Genomic DNA, 20,948 nt, shown 5'->3' on the forward strand with positions numbered 1-20,948 from the left:
TTTTTTTTTTTTAATAAACAGCAAAAGAGTGATTAGAACTTTGATTTTGGAAAGTTGTAAACTAAGAATCTGAAATAAGATTTTGGAATTAATTGTAAGAACCCTTCCCATGGGAAAGTACTTTTGTTTTGAATTCTCTTTATATATGACTTTATAAATTTATTTTTTACTATATTTTATTTATTTCCTTTTTTTCTACTTGTTTCTTTACTGCATTTTCTTTTTTCTTTTTATTCTTTTCTTTTAGTTTATTTTGTTTTAGTTTATCTTTTTAATTATACTTTTAATAAAATTACTATAAAAAAGAACAACAAATCCAAAGGGAATTAACAAAATTAATGGAATTTTATTTATAATTTTTAGTTGAAAGCTGTCTGTTTAGAAGAAAGCAGTCAGTTCACTTTACCAAAATATTTCAATTTCCCCGCAGGATCTGGAATTATCTGCAAAAGAAATAAATATAACTATCAAAACACAGTCTTTATGTGCATGCATGGTTGGTTTTAAAAAAGTATATTATTAATCTATAGCCTAAAATTATTGTCTTATGTTACATATTTTAAAAACTTGATTTGTAGCTTTTTTCCGTATCACCATTTTCAAAGAATCTTCAGATTGATTTAAAAACAGATACAGTTATCACTAACTCTCTACATTCTGTTGAATTTACATAAATTCTACTTTACTTTAAAAAATGGAAGTTAGAAATTCTTTAATAGCTATTTTGGCTCTTCACTTTAGTTCCATGCAGTCTAACTATAAGTATCTGCAAGTATACTTACAACTTTGTCTTTAAAAATGGCCATGGCCAATGCCAGTTAAGGAGTTTTGTAAAAATAATAAATTATAACATAGGTTGTTTTTAAGATTTGAGGAAGACAGGCTGATACTGGCAGAAAAAAAAGGCTGCAACATACTGGCTCAGATGTTTTCACAATTTACATCTAACTCAAATAATCATTTTCTGTTGAAGTGCTATAGAATTCAGAGAAAAGTTTGAATATTAATTCAATCTACAATATCAACTCAAGAAAATACTTATATAAGAGGCATACTTCCTTTTAAATAGATTTTTCCAAAGAATTCAAAAAATGAAAAATAAAGCATTAGAAATATAGGAAATAAATAGTTTGCTCACTGTGAATTTCTATCTTGACTGACTGAATTGAAAACTGCAATAATTTCTTGATATTATAACATTTGCATGTGGTGAAGGAATTACTGCTACATGCTTCAAGCATACCTGAGAGAAAGTTCAGCATTTGAATAGATGTAAATAATTAGTAGTTCAGGTCTGGCATAGGCCCTAAATGTCACTATGCCACGCAAGATGACAGGGTAATAAGATGTACCTAAAGCACATGAAATGTCACAGTAGTATTGCAGCAAACGTTCATTTTCATGCAGGGCAGAAAACTAGATAGTTAAATGGCACTAAAATTGCTGGCAAACTGTTTTTGGCATATGGGTGACATTTCCCCATGTGACATTTTCTGTTCAGACTGTGTTAATAGGCATTTTTCAAATGATAATGCTTAAAAAATACAACTTACTGTTTCACTGCCTGGTTTCCAGCCAGCAGGACAAACTGAGAAAATAATGAAGACTGATGTTAATATGTTGGTTAAAAATTAACAAATAAACTTGTCTTTTTATTCTTGTTCTGTAGACTATTGAGGCCAAATATAAAGATAAAAAATATTTTCTGCAAAAGAAAATTTGACTGCGAAATCCTAATTCGGGCTTCAGGCACAGCACAGCACAGCACAGAAACGGCATTGGTCGCGTTGGTTGATGATCTCTGGAGGGCTCGGGACAGGGGTTGTTCCTCTGTCCTGGTCCTATTAGACCTCTCAGCGGCTTTTGATACCATCGACCATGGTATCATGCTGCACCGGCTAGAGGAGTTAGGGGTGGGGGGCACCGTCCTACGGTGGTTCTCCTCCTTTCTCTCTGACCGATTGCAGTCCGTGTTGACAGGGGGGCAGAGGTCGACCCCGAGGCCCCTTGTATGTGGGGTGCCACAAGGGTCGGTCCTCTCGCCCCTTCTATTCAACATTTATGTGAAGCCACTGGGTGAGATCATCCGTGGTTTCGGGGTGAAGTACCATCAGTACGCTGATGATACTCAGCTGTACATCTCCACCCCGAACCACCCCAATGATGCCCTTGAAGTGATGTCCCGGTGCCTGGAGGCCGTGCAGATCTGGATGGGGAGAAACAGACTCAGGCTCAACCTATCCAAGACCGAGTGGCTGTGGTTTCCGACATCCCGATATAGTCAGTTGGTGCCATCACTGACTATTGGGGGCGAGTCATTGGCCCCCACGGAGAGGGTTCGCAACTTGGGTGTCCTCCTGGACTCACGGCTGTCTTTAGAAGAGCACATGACGGCCGTGGCCAGGGGGACTTTTTATCAGGTCCGCCTGATTCGCCAGTTGCGTCCCTTTCTGGATCGGGACTCGTTAAATATGGTCACTCATGCTCTCGTTACTTCCTGCTTGGACTACTGCAATGCTTTCTACATGGGGCTCCCCTTGAGGAGCACCCGGAGGCTCCAGCTGGTCCAGAATGCAGCCGCGCGGGTGGTTATGGGAGCGATGTGGCGCTCCCATGTGACCCCCCTCCTGCGCGAGCTGCACTGGCTCCCAGTGGTCTTCCGGGTGTGCTTCCAGGTTTTGGTTACCACCTTTAGAGCGCTCCATGGCATCGGACCGGGGTATTTACGAGACCGCCTTCTGCTACCAATAGCCTCTCACCGACCAGTACGCTCCCATAGAGAGGGGCTCCTCAGGGTGCCGTCGGCCAAACAGTGTTGATTGGCGGCCCCCAGGGGGAGAGCCTTCTCTGTGGGGGCACCTACCATCTGGAATGAGCTCCCCCCAGAGATACAGAGGATCCCGGACCTGCGCACGTTTCGCCATGCTCTCAAAACTTTTCTATTTCAGCAGGCTGGCCTGGCCTAACTCTCCTCTTTTAAATTTTTTAATTCGTGATTTTATAAATTGGGTGTTTTAATCTGTGTTTCAGCCAAAATATTTAATAATTTTAAGGGATTTTTAATATTTGTATTATCTGTATTTTATCTTGACTGTTCACCGCCCTGAGTCCTTCGGAAGTAGGGCGGTATAGAAATTTGATTAATAAATAATAAATAATTAATAAATAATATACAAATAAATAAATATTTACAAATAAATAAATAAATAATTCTAAGTTACCCAGGCCTAGACTAGGGTGAGAGTTTTCAGCTAACCCTTTGTATCTGGAACATATATGTAAAGATGTAGGCATTGCTTCAGCACTCAATAACATTTTAATTTATTTCTTCATAAACTTGTTTACGATCAAGAGTGATATAAATAAACATGAAAGTCTAATTTTTGCTGTGCATATGTTTAAAAATCTTGTTTTCTAACTAGATGATTTGGTTAAATTTGGTTAAATTTTAACCAAATTTAAGGTTAGCTTCTGTATATTTTATTATGCTGTAATTCTTAAACCAATGACTTGTTTCTGGTACATGTGTTTAACTTCAACACACAAAGAAACATATTATTTATTTGAATATTAGTAATATGTTTTATCCCCTTCATGGATTACTGCCTTGTTGTGGTGAAGAGGCTTGCATAGCTCAATGAAGCTATGAGCTATGCCATGCAGGGCCACCCAAGACGGACAGATCATAGCAGAGAGCTCTGACAAAACGTGGATCAAAACGTGATCCACTGGAGAAGGAAATGGCAATCCACTCCAGTATCTTTGCCATGAAAACCCCATGGACAGTACCAAAAGGAAAAAAGATATGATGCCGGAAGATGAGCCCCTCAGGTCAGAAAGTGTCCAATATGCTACTGGGGAAGAGCAGAGGGCTAGTGCTACTAGCGCCAGAAAAAGTGAAGTGACTGGGCCAAAACAAAAGGATGCATCTGGTGCTGAAAGGAAAGTCCGATGCTGCAAAGATTTTTTTCTCCATAGGAACCTGGAATGTAAGATACATGAATCAAGGCAAGCTGGATGTGGTCAAACAAGAGATGACAAGACTGAACATTGACCTCTTAGGAATCAGCGAACTAAAATGGACAGGAATGGGTGAATTTAATTCAGATGACCATCAGGTATACTACTGTGGACAAGAATCCCTCAGAAGAAATGGAGTAGCCTTCATAATCAATAAAAGAGTAGGAAAAGCAATACTGGGATACAATCCCCAAAATGACTGCATGATCTCAGTTCGAATCCAAGGCAAACCATTCAATATCACAGTAAAAACTAAAAGTAAAAACTCAAACTCAAAGTAAAAAAAAGTAATGTCAGTAAAAACAAGGCCAAGAGCTGACTGTAGCTCAGATCATGAGCTTCTCATTGCAAAATTTAGCCTTAAATTGAAGAAAGTAGGGAAAAGCACTAGGCCACTCGGGTATGAACTAAATCATATCCCTGATGAATATACAGTAGAGGTTTAATAGATTTAAGGAATTAGATCTGCTGGACAGAGTGCCTGAAGAACTACAGACAGAGGTTTGCAACATTGTACAAGAGGTAGCAACTAAAACTATCCCAGAGAAAAAGAAACACAAGAAAGCAAAATGGCTGTCTGAGGAAGCTTTGCAAATAGCTGAGGAAAAAAGGAAGCGAAAGACAAGGGAGAAAGAGAAAGATACACCCAATTGAATGTAGAATTCCAGAGAATAGCTAGAAGAGATAAGAATATCTTCTTAAATAAACAGTGCAAAGAAATAGAAGAAAACAATAAAATAGGAAGGACCAGAGATCTTTTCAAGAAAATTGGAGCTATAAAGGGAACATTTCATGCAAAGATGGGCATGATAAAGGACCAAAATGGCAGGGACCTAACAGAGGCAGAAGAGATTAAGAAGAGGTGCAAAATTACACAGAAGAACTATACAAGAATGAGCTTGTAGGATATGAGAAAATTCAAAAATAAAATAGTATGTAGGTATATAGGTTAGAAATGCATATAAGTGAAGATTCAATTTTGCTTAGGCAGGGGGTTGGATTGGATGACCTGCAGGGTCCCTTCCAACTCTGCTACTCTGGTAAATTTGCTAGACATTATTCTGCTTTAAGATAATTGGAGCAGACTTCCGGTTTGCTGTTTGTCGCTGCCAGACGTTCCTTTGGGATCGTCAGCTTCCATCGCCTGTCAGAGCCGCCTTCACAACGGAATGGCGGCTCGAAAAAACTCCGTTTCCATGAGGAAATGGAGATAGAGCCGGCAGGGGTGGGTAGAACTCTCTGCGGAGTCCCAAAAGTTTTTCCTTTACTTTTGGGACGGAGCAGATGAGATGCCCCGTATCCCCAGCCGCTGCTCCGGGCTTTGGGAGACCTCTGCTGATGCAGAGCCAGGCGTCAAAAGCAAGCCTGCAAATTTAACAGACTACTCAAAGAAAATGTGAGCTGGACCTGTAATACTGAACCGCAAGTATTTTACTGATTTTTTAAAAGAAATTACTTAAGAGAGAGGAGGAAAAGAAAGAGGAAAAAAAGCCTTTTAAAATGGCGTCGGCTGGAGGAGAGGCTGAAAGGGAAAGTCCTTCCGTTTTTTATTACTACAAGGTAGCGGAATAAATACCACTGGCTACATTTGTAGACAATACTTCGCTCCTGTGTCTTTTTCTCTTTTTTTTCCCTTGGAGACCTGATATTGTTGTTGATTGGAAAGAAGTCTTTCTTGCTTTTTTTTAACAAAGCCTGCCTGGGCGGTAACATGGCACTGAGACTCATAAAGTCAGATAAACAAGAAGGGGGGGGGATTCCCCCACCAACAATTTAAAGGAACAAGTCTTAACTCTTCAGTCTCAGAAACCTGATTTTAATATAATAGAATTTTTTATAGAGGAGATTGAAAGAAGGGAGGAGATTGTGAATCAGCAATTTGAAAAATTTAAGCAGGAAATTAAAGAATTGGTGAAATCTAAGTTTGATTTTTTGGAGAAAAAACTCTCAAAAGTGGCTAATGGTTTTATAGAATTTATGATACAGTTGGACACAAATACTAATGTACTAGAGTCTAAAATGGAAGAAATTCAAGATAAATTGGACAATAGAATTCAAAAAATTGAAAATGACTTGACAAACACTCAGGATAATAGCTTAGAAGAAAAACCTAAAATGGATGCTGATCAAAAGTATGGTAATGCAGAAAATCTGCAACAGAAGATTGAAAAAGAGATTTTAATGGTACAATATAACTTCACACAATATGCGATAAGATTAAGAGGTTTGCAGGAAAATAATAGAGATGACTTAAGGAAAATATCTTCTGAATTTCTAGCTGGGATTCTAAAGGTTCAACCTGACGAAGTGTTTTGTAGGATTGACAGAGTTTATCGAATCAACTCCTGGATTGCCAAGCAAAGGCAATTGCCTAGAGATGTGGTGATTTATTTTACAGTTAAAGAAATTAGGAATAATATCGTGCAAAATTCCTTCAATTCTAATTTGCAATTGTATGGAAGAAAGATTTGGATTTACAAGGAACTCCCACCTAAGATATTGATGGAAAGGAAGAAATTTGGTTTTCTGGTGAATGAGTTAAAAAAGAGAAATATCTCATTCAGGTGGGACGCCCCAGTTGGTATTATATTTAGATACCAAGGAGAAAGATATCAGCTAAATACTGTTGAAAGAGCGGAAGAATTTTATCAAAATAGGTTGAAAATGAACTTAACATCTTCAGGTATAATACAGGATAAGCAGAAGGAGCCGGAAATAAAGGTAAAATATCGAATTACAGAGACTGTACCAGATGAATTGCCTTTGGATTCATTGGATACCCCAGCTGGACTATCTACAAATTTGAGAGAAGTGGCATCTAACCTTAATGTGATGACTTATCAAGGCAAGGATAAGCATGGAAACCAATTAGGGGAAATACAAGGGATAAAAAAGAAACATGAGATACAAAAACAAAACCAACAAGACCAATCTACAAAGCAGAACAAAATCCGACCAGATGATACACAATTTGTAGAAAGGAAACCAGGATGGAAACCAAACCCACAAAAAGAAAAGAAAAAAAGAAATAGGTGGCATAAAAATAGAAATTTCTAAATCAGGCAACAGTGAAGCCAGTGACTTTAAAATATGAATGATTATGTGTAAACACAGAAGAGGCGACGTATTGGTTAATATCATCCTGAGGATTGTGGCAGATCTCTGCATGGCCGTAATTTGGGGACGTGAAATGAGCCTTAAACTGATGGATTTGAATTATCCATTTTGGAATTTCTTTTTGTGTTGATAAACATATTATATTATCTTGAATTACAAGGCAAGAGAATTATGCTGGGGCATGCAGAAGATCGGGTTGTTACCCACTACGATGATGGGAATTAATAATCCTGATGAAACCCACAATTATTACTATATGGAATATAATTATAATGTCACTCGGGTGGTTGTTTTTACTTTTATACATATAAGAAGATATTTACTACTGATGGGGGCAGATATGATTGAAGATCCTGAATAAACTGTTGCACCAGTAAGCTATGTTACCCGATTATGGATGTTGGTTCTACCAATCCAGTGGAAAGACCTTAAAGAAGATACTATATGGATTATAAATTTAAAGTCATTGTCTTTTCTTTTTTTTTATTTAGATATAATGGAAAATATAGACATATATTTTTAAGTAGTGTGGGCAGTGAATCAAAGATATTAAGAAATGTTGTGTATGGTAATTTTGCATGATAGTGGGTGAATAAGCTAGTTAGTAGATTGATTAGTCTAAGAAAAGGGATTTTTAAGTGATATATTTAGGGGAGTGGAGGAAATGGATAGAGTGGAATAAATGTTAAACTAGATTTTATGGGGAAAGCCGCTTTGAAATGTTATAGTAATATATATAGAAGATTAAATGTTAAAGTAGGACTTATTGTATAGTTTTAAAGTGGAGAAGTTATTTTATAATGTCATAGTATAATGTCTTTTTTTTTCCCTTTTTTCCCCCTTTCTTTTCTCTTTTCTGAAATGTATGGATAAAGGGGGATGTTATAATATTAATATTTTTAGTAAGTAAAGGTCAATATCTAGAGGAGGGAGTAAGTAATCTGTTATGAATTAGGTTTTTTGTTTTGTTTTGTTATGAAGAAGTCACAGGGGGGGATGGGTGGGGGAGGGAGAGGGGAAAAAAAGGGGGAAAATTTGTATTTGAAAACTTTTTCAATAAAAAAAAAAGATAATTGGAGAACATGCTGAAAGCATAGCAATATGTAACAATGTTGTGTTAGAATAGATCTTCTTTTGTTTGAGGCCCGTTAGAAAGAGGCCCACTCTTTCTTTAATGCCAAGGCAATAGTAATAAGAAAGAGCTATGCTTGCAAAATATTGTATTTTGAGGTGTTGATGAACATATAATTAGAGAAAGAGATGATGTTCTCTCTAAAAGGTGCTTCGGATTAGCTGTGATCGGTCTCTGGATGCGATGTAGGAGGGGCATGGGGGAGCGCTCGGATAGGGAACTATAAAATGTAATGCTTTTGAAACTTTAGGAGTGGCTTCCTGGCTCAAACTCCTTGTTGAGGTCTGCTGGAATACCACCCTATTTCGCAAAATTGTTTTTATTATTTTCTTCTAATAAAGTCTCTCTGTTTTCATCAACGCATGCTTGTTGGTTGAATTCATTTCCAACAAATTGGTGGAGGATGCAGGCAATCTTTTGTTTTCTTCTGATGCCCTGAGCAGTGGGGTCGAGTGAAGAAGGCATGCCCTGTTGATTTCAATAGTCTGCAGTCAACTTGGCTGTTCAGGAGTGCAGAGAAAAGCATGGACCCCCATTTTAAATAGTGGTCAATTGAAAATGGAAAGAGAGGGAAGGTACCAGGTTTTTGGAATTGCCGGAATAGACCGGGCAGACTTTGTGCACAAACCTAGGGGTAAGTAGTTCTGGTAAAATAAGAACACACTCCCTAGGCCAGTGATGGTGAACCTTTTCGGCACTGAGTGCCCAAACTGGAAATCATGTGCATGTCCATGCGCTGGAGTGCCGGGAACCCAAAGACCAGCTGGCCGGTGCGCATGCGTGCGCCAGCCAACTAATCTTTGGGTTTCTGGCACTCGCATGTGCGCCAGCCAGCTGGTCTTTGCACGTGCCGGAGCACTGGAAACCTGAAGATCAGCTGGCTGGTGTGCACATGCCTGTGTTTTGGGCATTTTTTCAGGCCGTTTTTCGGGCCATTTTCAGGCCTGGGTTTTTTGGCCATTTTCAGGCTTTTTTCCAGCTGTTTTCTGGGCCATTTTTAGGCCATTTTCTGGCACTTCGGCATCCACGAAGAGCAGCTGGTGACAGTGTGTGTGCCCACAGAGAGGGCTCTGCGTGCCACCTCTGGCACGCGTGCCATAGGTTCGCCATCACTGCCCTAGGCAGTTGGTGGGTTGGGTAGGACTGAGAATCTGAGACTTGTGTGAGAGGTGTGTGGATGAGAGGTCTCTAGCGGTCTTTGGCCATGGTAAAGAACTAAGTGATAGAGGAGCAGTGATCTGCGTTTTCATCCCCTCGTGAGAGGATTGGCCAGAGATCCGCACCTGAAAGGTGTTGTAATAAAGGTCTCACTAGAACAAGTTGATAAGGATTTCTTAAGTCTGGTAACCAGTCAAGGGCAATTCAGAGCTGTGAAAATCTGAGACTTGTGGAGAAGTCCCTAGCAGTCTCCGGGCTGTGGTAAAGGACTGATCAAGTTGGTAAGGATAATTCCAGTCTGGTAACTAATGGCCATGGGCAACTCAGGTGGTCCCAAGGGAAATGTCCTCTCTGAACTGTGCTAGCCCATCCAGGGACATGTTAAAATTGTTACAGCGGTAAAAGTTGTTGTTGTTTTTTTAAAAAAGAAAAGAAAAGTGGAGTTCAAACTTGCTCATAAGATCTCTGGCCAGGTGCAAATGATGTGTGAACAAAAGTCTCTATACATTTTGGATCTTTAAAAATAAGCTAGCATCAGCTGGGAGACCCAAGCTAGAAAGAGCTAGACAGAACATCCCCAGGGCAGAGACAATCCAGTGCTTGAGGAGATAGAACAATGGGTGTAACTTTGAGTAAAAGTGAGAAGTTCACTAAAACAATTAGGAAGAATCCCAAATTGTAAAAAGACCCAACTAGTCCTTTAGGAAAAAATACTTAGAAGTTGGGAAGCCCCACCATACAGTAAGATGATTCAGACGTTGGGGTTGACCAAAGAAGATATGATTAGTTTATGCTGTTATGTGTGGTAGGAGGACCTCAGAGAAGGAGAAAAGAAATACTGCAGTGTTATAAAGATTTTGATAATTTACCATTCTTAAAAGAGCCAGAGAACTCTGAAAGAACTAAGAATAAAGAAGAAATTGTTTATTGTTCTTCCCACCCGGGATTTAGCAGGTAATAAAAAGGTAAAGCCTGTCTAAATGGGAAGACTCAGATAATTTGAATTGATTAATTTGATGTGATTTCTGTTAAAAATTATTTTGTTGATGTGCACTTATAATGATAGTGTGTAGAATTGAATGGGATTGAATTGATTATGATATGTTTGGCCGGCCAGGAAATTAAGTAAGCTTGGTTGATTGGTTTGCATGAAATGGGTTTTTTGCATTTGAAATTGGTGTACACAAGCAGTTTGATTACAGTGCAAATGTGAGTATGTTGAGGGTAAAAGTTGGTGTGAATGTATTTTGATTCCCTTTCGTATAAAGAAACAGTAAGTTGCAAGGTTTTGTTGTTGTTGTGATGTAAGTAGAAATTTGTGGAAAATGTCTGTGAGTTGTTGAGACTAGAGAGAGATGCAGAGAGGGTTGTTTTGTTGAAAGGACGCTGAGTGTGGGGGGGGGGAGTGAGGCTTTTCTGCTCGTTTTAACCATTTCCCCCCCTTTCTCTTACCCCCCCCCCCCCCCCCCCGCTGAGCCTGTCTGAGAAAGGAGTGGGAAATGAGTGACCTGCTCATGCAGCCTTGCCTCTCACTGTTTTGGTCTCTTTCATCTGCATATAAAAACTATGCAGATATATTTTCTTTTCTGCTCTGAATACAATTTTGATTTTATTTTTTCTGGACATTTTTGAGGTTTACATTTGTAAAATATTTTTACCTATTCAATGAGAATTTACTTCCATCTGAATGGAATCTGAATCTGATTCGCATTTTACTAAAGGCAGAGAATTGACACTAAAGTTTGATCCAAATATATTTCAGAGCATTGATCCAAAATACTTCATTTAGATTATCTGTTTTATTTTTGAAACTGTTCTTTTTACCTCCATTTTTTTAAAAATGTCTTTATGTCTGTGTGCATTTTGAATGCTTAGGTGCTCCATCCTATGGCATTATTTGTTAACAGCACAAGTTGTTGCCCTTTTAGGAATTGTTACAGAGATGGATTAGCAATTATAATATGTAGAAAGAGAGATAAAATACTTAGTACATTTGATTAATGAAAGCAGTAACATTATTGTGTTGGGGTAGTTGTATTATAGCCTAGGGTCAAACTTGATTTAATGGATGTTCCTTTGGAAGAAAGAACTAATTTGTTTATAGATGGATCCTCCCTAGTGGGAGAAGGGAAGCGAAAGGAATGGATATACAATAGTAGAAGGGAGAGAGGAAGTTTTAGTGGAAGCCAGAAAGTTGCTTTTAAGTTGGTCTGCACAGACTTGTGCTGACTTGGAAGCCAGGATGGCAGTGGTAGGAGGAATTGAATGTTTAGTGTTATAAGAAGAAGGAGTTAGAGAAAGTAGAACCTGATGGAAGGTATATTTGTTTTTGGATCATAGGGAACCTTCGGATGGAGAAGGAAGAAAGGAATGCGAGGGTGGAACCAAGTGATAACGGGTAGAAGAAGTGGTGGTACGGCAGGGAAGACAGAATTAAAGACTGCCCGATCCAAAGAAGGGAGGCGTAAGTGTACAATATGATGGCAGAAGATGAAAGTCAGTACTAGTGGTGTTGGGTGATTCCTTTTTGAGTTCCACAGAGAGCCCTTGATAAATTTAGTAGTTGGACCTAAGGAAGAGGAAGTGGTGTTTTTAATTGACAGAGATAAGATTAAGTGGACAAAGCATTAGAATACACTTAATTAGTGAAGGGAGTAGGAAAATCACTCCTGATAGAAGGGGTGGCATCTCAGCCTCTACCTAAAAACAAGCAAAAATTAAGGAAATTCTTAGGTTTGGCTGGATACTGCAGACTCTGGATTGATGGGTATGCTGATCTTATCAAACCCCTGTATGCAAAATTAATTGAATCTGAACCTTGGAATTTGAAATGGGAGGGACATGAAAGAGGAAGCCTTGAAACCAAGGCTCCTGTTTGCCAAATTTGGAAAAAGCCATTCCATCTCTTTGTAAACACAGAGAATGGAATCGCACAAGGGGCGTTGGCTCAGGATTGGGCAGGACAAAAGAAGTCTGTGGCATTCTTGTCAAAAATAATGGATCCAGTAATAAGGGGATGGCCAGTATGTATTCAAGCAATTGCTGCTACTGCAATACTGATCCAAGAAAGTAGGAAATTGACCTTTGGGGAAGCCCTTATTGTGAGCACCCCATCTAAAATATGAAGCAATTTTAATGCAGCAGACAGACTTGGTTTTGACTACAGATCACAATTTGAATCCAGCACAGTTCTTAGCCAACAACAGATCAATGGATCAGTATGGGTTAGAACATTATTGTTCTGAAGTAATAAACTTTCAAACTAATTTGGGGGAACGCCCCCTGGAGAAAGGAGAAGCAATTTTTTTAGATGGTTCCTCTAGGATGGAGGGTGGAGTACGGAAAAATGGATATGCTATTATAAATGGGCATACTAAAGAGATCCTGGAAGCAAAGGGTTTGCCTCAAAATTGGTCTGCTCAAACTTGTGGATTGTATGCACTAAATCAAGTTCTATGCACAATATACACAGATTCCAAGTATGCGTTTGGGATAGTGCATCCATTTGGCAAAATATGGGTGGAGTCATTGGGGAATTAAAGCTATTGTAGACGAATGTTTGAAATGTTATGGTTGTATTGGAATATATCCTTTAGCAAAGTCAATTATAGACAAATGTTTAATTTGTAAAAAGGTGAATAGATACGCTGTCAGGAAACAACAGATGAGAGGGAGACCACCAGCTTTAAGACCATTTCAATGTATTCAAGTGGATTTTACAGAATTATCAAAAGTGGGGAGAGTAAAATATTTATTGGTCATAGTGGACCACCTCACAGAGTGGGTTGAAGCTTTTCCCTGCACGAATACTATAGCAACAGTAGTGTCAAGAGTTTAGTTAGACCCAACTTAGAAAGAATATTGGAATATCATCATATGAATTGTTGTTTGGAGTAGCTTTCACTCCAGGAATTGATTCCCTGGAAACCAGAGACAAAGTGTTGAAATAATATGTGCATAAACTGTCCAGATATTTTGAAGTTTTGAAGGAAACAAGGATTATTAGCCAAACACCACATTTGGAGTTTCCAGTCTACAAATTCCACCACGATGATTGGGTGTTGATCTGGAGCTGGAAAAAGTTAAACCCAAGTGAAAGGGCCCATGCCAGCCCCAAAGGAGTGGAAGGTGGAATCTCACCAAGGAGATCCATTGAAGCTGACGATCCAAAGAACCCAATGGACTGGTGGGCAGTAACGTTACCAGTGGGAATAGCGTTCTTCATCATCTGGGCTATTTTTGTATTTTTCTTTCTTAGGATTGAGTGGTTGCCTATGCTGTTTCCCCAACTGAAGAGGACTACAACTGAGCAGATTCCATTGCGCACTCTCCCAGATGTGTTGGTTTTGTAACTGTGCTTGTGGGTGCTGCTATTGTTCTCATTGTATTGATTGTGTTCTGTGTACTGGGTGCAAGATAAGAGTGTGACATTAAGATCATTGAAGATACTCTTGAATGCAGCCCAACCATTACAAAAGTGTACACAATGTATAAGAATAACAAAGAGGGAGGGGAAGATTGAGAACACACTAATTTAGAAACCACCAAAGTAAAACCAATACACAAAAGTATATTTTGGTCATACTATCAGGAGTTTGAAAAATTAGAATTCCCTGAATTCCCTAAGAAAACAATAAACATGTTCGTGCAATTGGCTGAAGAAACTCTAAAATTTACAAAAGGAAAAGAGGGTTCTTGGGCCCTAACAATAAATTTGGTAAGATAAGTGTGCTATGAGAGAAAGAAGAAAAAGAAGTGAGTTAGAAAGATTTGCTTAACTGTATGGAATAACAACAATTGGTGGAGAGAAAGTGGAACCTCGAAAGAGGAAACATAAAATAATGGAGATGGCTTACTTGAAGGATCCTGAAAGTGACACAGTGGACTGGGTAGCTCCGAAAGGTATGTATTGGATATGTGGAAAATATGCCTATGGATATCTACCCAAGGGGTGGTATGCATCTTGTATATTGGAAATAATTAAGCCAGGTTTTTTCCTTCTTCCTATGAAGTAAAAACAACTGTTGGGACTGATAGTGCATGATAGTTTAGCAAATAATGTTAGAGCAAAAAGATTGGTACAACCCAGTGATATAAAAATTGGGCAGCTGATGGAATGTACTAGTTAAAGAGGGAGGTGTCTGTGGTAAATTTAACTGTTGCCTAGAAATCGATGATACAGGAGAAGTAATTAGACAAATCAGAGATAGATGAGAAAAATAGCTCATGTTCCAATACAAAAATGGACAGGGATTCTGGATGGTGATGGATTTTTTTGGAGGGGGAGGATTTTTAATAATTGAAAGCAAGTTTTATTTATGGCAGGTATGGTTATGTTGGGATTAATCTGTTTAACCATGTCTTATACCCCTTATAAAAAATGTAGTACAAAGTACTATTGAAGGTATGATAACTGTCACAGAAAATAAAGAGAAACATACGATGCTGATGTTGAATGATGTAAATGAATGTACTGCTATGTTGAAATTTGAAAATGTTGAAGAAATTAGAGAAAGTTTAAGAGAATTTTGGAAGTAATGTTTTATTTTATGAAATGTGTAAAAAATAGAACGGGTGGATTGTAGGATATGAGAAAATTCAAAAATAAAATTTTTGAAAAAATAAAAATTTTGCTTAGGCAGGGGATTGGACTGGATGACCTGCAGGGTCCCTTCCAACTCTGCTACTCTGGTAAATTTGTTAGACATTATTCTGCTTTAAGATAGTTAGAGAACATGCTGAAAGCATACCAATATGTAACAATGTTGTGTTAGAATAGATCTTCTTTTGTTTGAGGCCCGTTAGAAAGAGGCCCACTCTTTAATGCCAAGGCAATAGAAATAAGAAGAGCTATGCTTGCAAAATATAGGGAGGTGTTGATGAACATATAATTAGAGAAAGAGATAATGTTCTCATCAAAAGGCGCTTCAGATTACCTGTGCAACAAGCTTAACGTCCCTGATAACCATGATGGGGTGGTCACTGATTTCGAGCCAGACTTCCTAGAATGTGAAGTCAAATGGGCCTTAGGAAATCTGAGCAACAACAAAACTAGTGGAGGTGACAATATTCCAGCTAAACTATTCAAAATCTTAAAAGACAATGCAGTAAAAGTGTTACACTCAATTTGCCAGCAAATTTGGAAAACTCAACAGTGGCCACAGGATTGGAAAAGGTCAGTTTACATTCCAATTCCAAAGAAAGACAATGCCAAAAAATGTTCAAACTATCGCACCATTACACTCATTTCACATGCTAGCAAAGTTATGCTTAAAATCCTACAATCTAGGCTCCAGCAGTATGTGGATCGAGAACTACCAGAAGTACAGGCAGGATTTCGAAGAGGCAAAGGGACTAGAGATCAAATTGCCAGCATACCCTGGATCATGGAGAAAGCTAGGAAGTTCCAGAAAAACATCTACTTCTGCTTTATTGACTATGCTAAAGCCTTTGATTGTGTGGATCATAACAAATTCTGGCAAGTTCTTAAAAGAGATGGGAGTACCAGACCATCTTATTTGTCTCTTGAGAAACCTATATGCGGGTCAAGAAGCAACAGTGAGAACTGGACACGGACCCACTGATTGGTTCAAAATTGGGAAAGGAGTCCGGCAAAGCTGTATACTGCCACCCTGCCTATTTAATTTATATGCAGAGCACATCATGAGAAAGGTGGGGCTAGATGAATCAGAAGTTGGAATTAAGATTGCTGGGAGAAATATCAACAACCTCAGATATGCAGATGATACCACTCTAATGGCAGAAAGCGAAGAGGAACTAAAGAGCCTCTTGATGCTGGTGAAGAAGGGGAGTGCAAAAGTTGGCTTGAAACTCAACGTTAAGAAAACTAAGATCATGGCATCTGGCCCTCTCAATTCCTGGCAAATAGATAGGGAAGAAATGGAGGTAGTGACAGATTTTATTTTCCTGGGCTCCAAGATCACCGCCGATGGGGACTGCAGCCAAGAAATTAAAAAATGCTTGCTCCTGGGGAGGAAAGCTATGGCAAATCTAGACAGCATTCTAAAAAGCAGAGACATCACCCTGCCAACAAAAGTGTGCATAGTCAAGCCTATGGTTTTCCCAGTTGCAATGTATGGCTGTGAAAATTGGACCATAAGTGAGCGCCAAATAATTGAGGCCTTTGAACTAAGGTGCTGGAGAAGACTCCTGCGAGTCCCTTGGACTGCAAGGCGATCAAACCAGTCAGTCCTAGAGGAGATCAACCCTGACTGCTGTTTAGAAGGCCAGAACCTGAAGATGTTTGGACACCTAAAGAGAAGGAAGGACTCACTGGAGAAGAACCTAATGCTGGGAAAGATTGAGGCAAAAGAAGAATGGGATGACAGAGAATGAGGTGGTTGGATGGAGTCACTGAAGCAGCAGGTGTGAGCTTAAATGAACTCCAGAGGATGGTAGAGGACAGGAAGGCCTGGAGGAACATTGTCCATGGGGTTGCGATGGGTCGGACATGACTTTGCAACTAACAACAACAATATGTTTTACAAGCAGAAAGTACAGCTTAGACAACGATAGTAGGATATCTATAGCACTTTCCAACATATTACTTTTCTTAATCAATACAAAGTACCCCAGATTCTCCAGTGACATAGATCAGAAATATTAAATTAAATTACGGGCCTGGTGACTCAGCAGACTAATAGCATTGTGATTAACACCAGCTGTCTGCAATTACTGTAAATTCGAATAAATTACTGTAAATTACTTTTTACAATTTACAATTACTGTAAATTCGAATCTCACCAGGCTCAAGGTTGACTCAGCCTTCCATCCTTTCTAAGGTAGGTAAATTGAGGACCCAGTTTGTGGGGGCAATAAGCTGACTTTGTATAAATATACAAAAGGATGAAGGCTATTGCTTAACACATTGTAAGCCGTCCTGAGTCTCCGGAGAAGGGCGGCATATAAATCAAATTAAAAAAAAAATGGTAGCTACTTAGTCATTCTGCTGATCAAAGGTGAATAATCTTGATGATGATGTCAAAAGGGTAGCAGATTACACATTTGACATAGATCCGATACCATCTGTGGCAATGTCTATCTAGTAATCATAGCAGAGTTTAATGGTTATTACCGATCTATGAATCTAAGTAGGATTTTTAAAAATCTGAATAGATATGAAGAAAGGGAACGTTCACTGCTTCCCTTTTTAGTAGTGGGAAGAAAGATATTACAATTTCAGGATTACTCCAGCTTGGAGTTTTGAGGGAATAATGAACCATATTCCAAGTGTTATAAATTTGTATTTAATTACTGTTACTACCCTGTTTCCCCCCAAATAAGACATCCCCTGATAATAAGCTCAATCTGGCTTTTGAGCGCATGGCAATAAGGCCAAGTGCTTATATCAGGGTTCAAAAAAATATAAGACAGGGTCTTATTTTCAGGGAAACACGGTACCAAAACATTTATTTTATTTTATTTTTTTATTTTTTTATTTTTTTAATTTGATTTATATGCCCTTCTCCAGAGACTCAGGGCGGCTTACAATGTGCTCAGCAATAGCCTTCATCCTTTTGTATATTTATACAAAGTCAGCTTATTGCCCCCACAACTGGGTCCTCAATTTATCTACCTTAGAAAGGATGGAAGGCTGAGTCAACCTTGAGCCTTGGCGAGATTCGAACCTGCAGTAATTGCAGGCAGCTGGTTTTAATAACCAGCTTAATAACAGGGTGCCTTAGACCACTGTACTACCAAGGCTCTTATTAGACTTATTTATTAGACTTTTATCCCACCTTTATTACTTTATAAGTAACTCAGGGCAGCAAACACACATAATATTTCTTCCTCCTATTTTTCCCACAATAACAAACCTGTGAAGTAAGTTGGACTGAGAGAGAGTGACCAGCACAAAATCATCCAGCCAGTTTTCATGCCTAAAACAGGATAGAATTCACAGTCTCCTGGTTTCTAGGCCAGCACCTTAAATACTGCATCAAACTGAATAGAGAAGTACCTTCTCCATGTTTGTCAGTATACTGGAATGCTTGTATTAGACGAAGGGTTTCATCTACTGATCTGCCAACAGGAAGATCATTCATTGTTATTTGTCGAAGAATTTTCTTGTCATCAATAATAAACAGACCTCTGTGGAAAGATGGCAAAAATGAACAAGAAAAAAATTCATTTTTGAAAATAGTGAAAGATGTATCTGCTGCAACCTTTTTGTATACTAGAACAAAATAATTTAAAATCCTCTAAATACTTTGTATTATGTTTAATTCCACCATCATTTGAATACATAGAACTTGGATTACTAAAACAATTTTGGTAATTATTAACCTAATAAATAAGGGATGCACCATGTAAGATACAATATAATAACAAATATTTGATTAAAAATGTTGAGCCATTCTGTATTTCATTTGTCACTGCTGCAATATATGTATAAAAAACCCAGAATAGTTAATATTATACCTAAGAGCATGTCCTTGGTCCTCTAGATAAACTCCATAGTCTTTTGAAATCTGGTGTGTCAAATCAGAAAGAAGAGGTATCTTCACTGGTCCAAGTCCTCCTTGTTTTCGAGGTGTATTTATCCTATTGCAATAAAAAGTAGCCAAATATTCTATTAAAGCATTATTTTATACTTTACACTAATTTTGAATAGATAATTATTGGTATCATAAATAAACATGTTCCCAAAGCATATTTAATCACAAAAATGAGAATTCAGTTCCATTGCATAAAATTAAGTGAAAAAATTCTTAATGGAAGAGTAAGGCAGCCCTGTGTTCTTCACCTTTGTTGAGATACCTCAACAATGTTATTTTAGTGACTCATACATACAATTAATTCAGATAAAATTAAAATTTATGGCATAAGGATTATAAATTGAAATGCATTGATTTTATACTAAAATTTTCAGGTATCACATTTGTTTGAATTTTACAGGACTGTAAAACTGAATGGTTCACTACCAATAATTTGCATAAGTAAAAAGATAGGGAAAAGAACATACCATGCTAAATGAGTGAACTGTGAATCTACTGAGCAAGCTACCACTTCAGCATCAATTGCTCTGAATTCTTCAATTCTGTCACTAAATGCTATTATTTCCGTTGGACACACAAATGTACTGAAGAGAGATTAAAATTAGATATTTTAAAAACTGAAATAATAGTTTAAATGCTATATTACTAATGCAAGAATATATTTTCCATACTGTTTAAGAAAATTTCTTGAACTGTAACCTTATTATATTGGGTACCTAATACCCTTACAGTGCCAATATAACTGTGTATTTTATGGCATTAAGACATTAATAAGCAATTATTTGGTAGCAGAAATGAATCAATTTCACATTTTCAACTTTTTTCAATATAATTTAGTAAACTTCTGCAATTTTACAGTTGCAAGAATAAGTAAAATGTTTGTGTATATTCTAAAATTTGTATCACAGATTTATATCTTCCATTTATTATCAATTGTGCTTAAGACAGTCAGCAATTATAAAATAAAGTCTTCAAAGCTGCCCATTTTCAGTACTGTACATCCCTTCTCCCATTTGAATGTTTTCAGACATTAAACATGGTGGCGCAGTGGTTAGAAGGCGGTACTGTAGGGCTAGCTCACTGCCCACTCCAAAAGTTTGATTCTGACTGGCTCAAGGTTGACTCCGCCTTCCATCCTTCTGAGGTTGGTAAACGAGAACTCAGATTGTTGGGGACAATATGCTGACTCTGTAAACTGCTTAGAGTGGGCTGTAAAGCACTGTGAAGCAGTATATAAGTCTAAATGCTATTGCTATTCAACATGGGAAAAAAATCCCTTAATTCCTTTCATCTATTTTTTTTCTCTATGTATGTATGTTTAATAGATATTTAATATCTATTAAATATTTTTGCTCAATAAACATTGCAAAAACACATATGTACTAACACATTTGCTTACAAATCAAGAGGATAAAAGAAGAAAATAACATATTTTCCTTCAAAATCTGCTAATTTCAGTTCTTTAAACTCTCCATTGATGACAGCTGTTCCCTCCCAGTCAGGTGCTGGTTTAGAAACTAAAACAACAACAAACAAAATATGAAAACATTTAAAATCAACATTTTGATTTTATTTCAAATAAATAGTAATAAATAAATAATAAAATAAATAAATAAATAAATAAATAGTGGTTTCAAAGTGAATGGGTAATATTTTCATTCTAGTAAATGAAAAGTGCAATTTTGTTTCAAAAACTGAGTATTTAGTAGGCAAATTATTAAACATTTAACTTTTGTTTTTATTATTTACTGTAGCAACATATAGTCTTAGGAATTGTTAAACTACTAAAATAAATCCATGAATTATCAGTTTTTAAAACTGATATATCTAGAAATGCCATCCCAAATATTTAAGGATAGAATTAATGCTTTTATTATTGGGAATAATGACTAAGCTTTGTTCTGTGAGGCATTATTTGAAATGTATAAAATAAGTTAAATTATTTTTAAACACTTTAATTTTTTTTAAAAAATATCACAGTAAAGGTTAAGCTATGTAAAAGT

At 37.6% G+C, this 20,948-nt stretch overlaps 2 protein-coding genes across 3 annotated transcripts in view; one reads left to right on the forward strand and one right to left on the reverse strand.

The window, feature by feature from the left end:
• Nucleotides 1–326: 326 nt before the first annotated feature.
• Nucleotides 327–20,948, reverse strand: part of PRDX4 (peroxiredoxin 4) — a 28,982-nt gene continuing 8,360 nt past the window's right edge. The window contains exons 2-8 of one of the 2 annotated variants that reach the window (XM_087871348.1): nt 20,345–20,462; nt 19,413–19,529; nt 18,869–18,991; nt 18,408–18,538; nt 1,554–1,588; nt 1,139–1,243; nt 327–443 (exon numbers count right to left, since the gene is read on the reverse strand). In XM_087871348.1, coding sequence (XP_087727474.1) covers nt 1,148–1,243; nt 1,554–1,588; nt 18,408–18,538; nt 18,869–18,991; nt 19,413–19,529; nt 20,345–20,462 — 620 coding nt within the window. In that variant the 3' untranslated portion in view covers nt 327–443; nt 1,139–1,147. The remainder of the gene's footprint in view (nt 444–1,138; nt 1,244–1,553; nt 1,589–18,407; nt 18,539–18,868; nt 18,992–19,412; nt 19,530–20,344; nt 20,463–20,948) is intronic. The other variant, XM_034433187.3, reaches the window with a different exon arrangement.
• LOC148113468 (uncharacterized) lies at nt 5,402–7,191 on the forward strand. The gene has a single exon (XM_087871347.1). It carries the CDS (start codon nt 5,998–6,000, stop codon nt 7,075–7,077), a length of 1,080 nt encoding a protein of 359 aa, XP_087727473.1. The 5' UTR covers nt 5,402–5,997; the 3' UTR covers nt 7,078–7,191.

The sequence above is a fragment of the Pantherophis guttatus genome, chromosome 5, assembly GCF_059756535.1.
Source record: "Pantherophis guttatus breed Tessera chromosome 5, ASM5975653v1, whole genome shotgun sequence".
In the NCBI taxonomy this organism is placed as follows: domain Eukaryota; kingdom Metazoa; phylum Chordata; class Lepidosauria; order Squamata; family Colubridae; genus Pantherophis; species Pantherophis guttatus.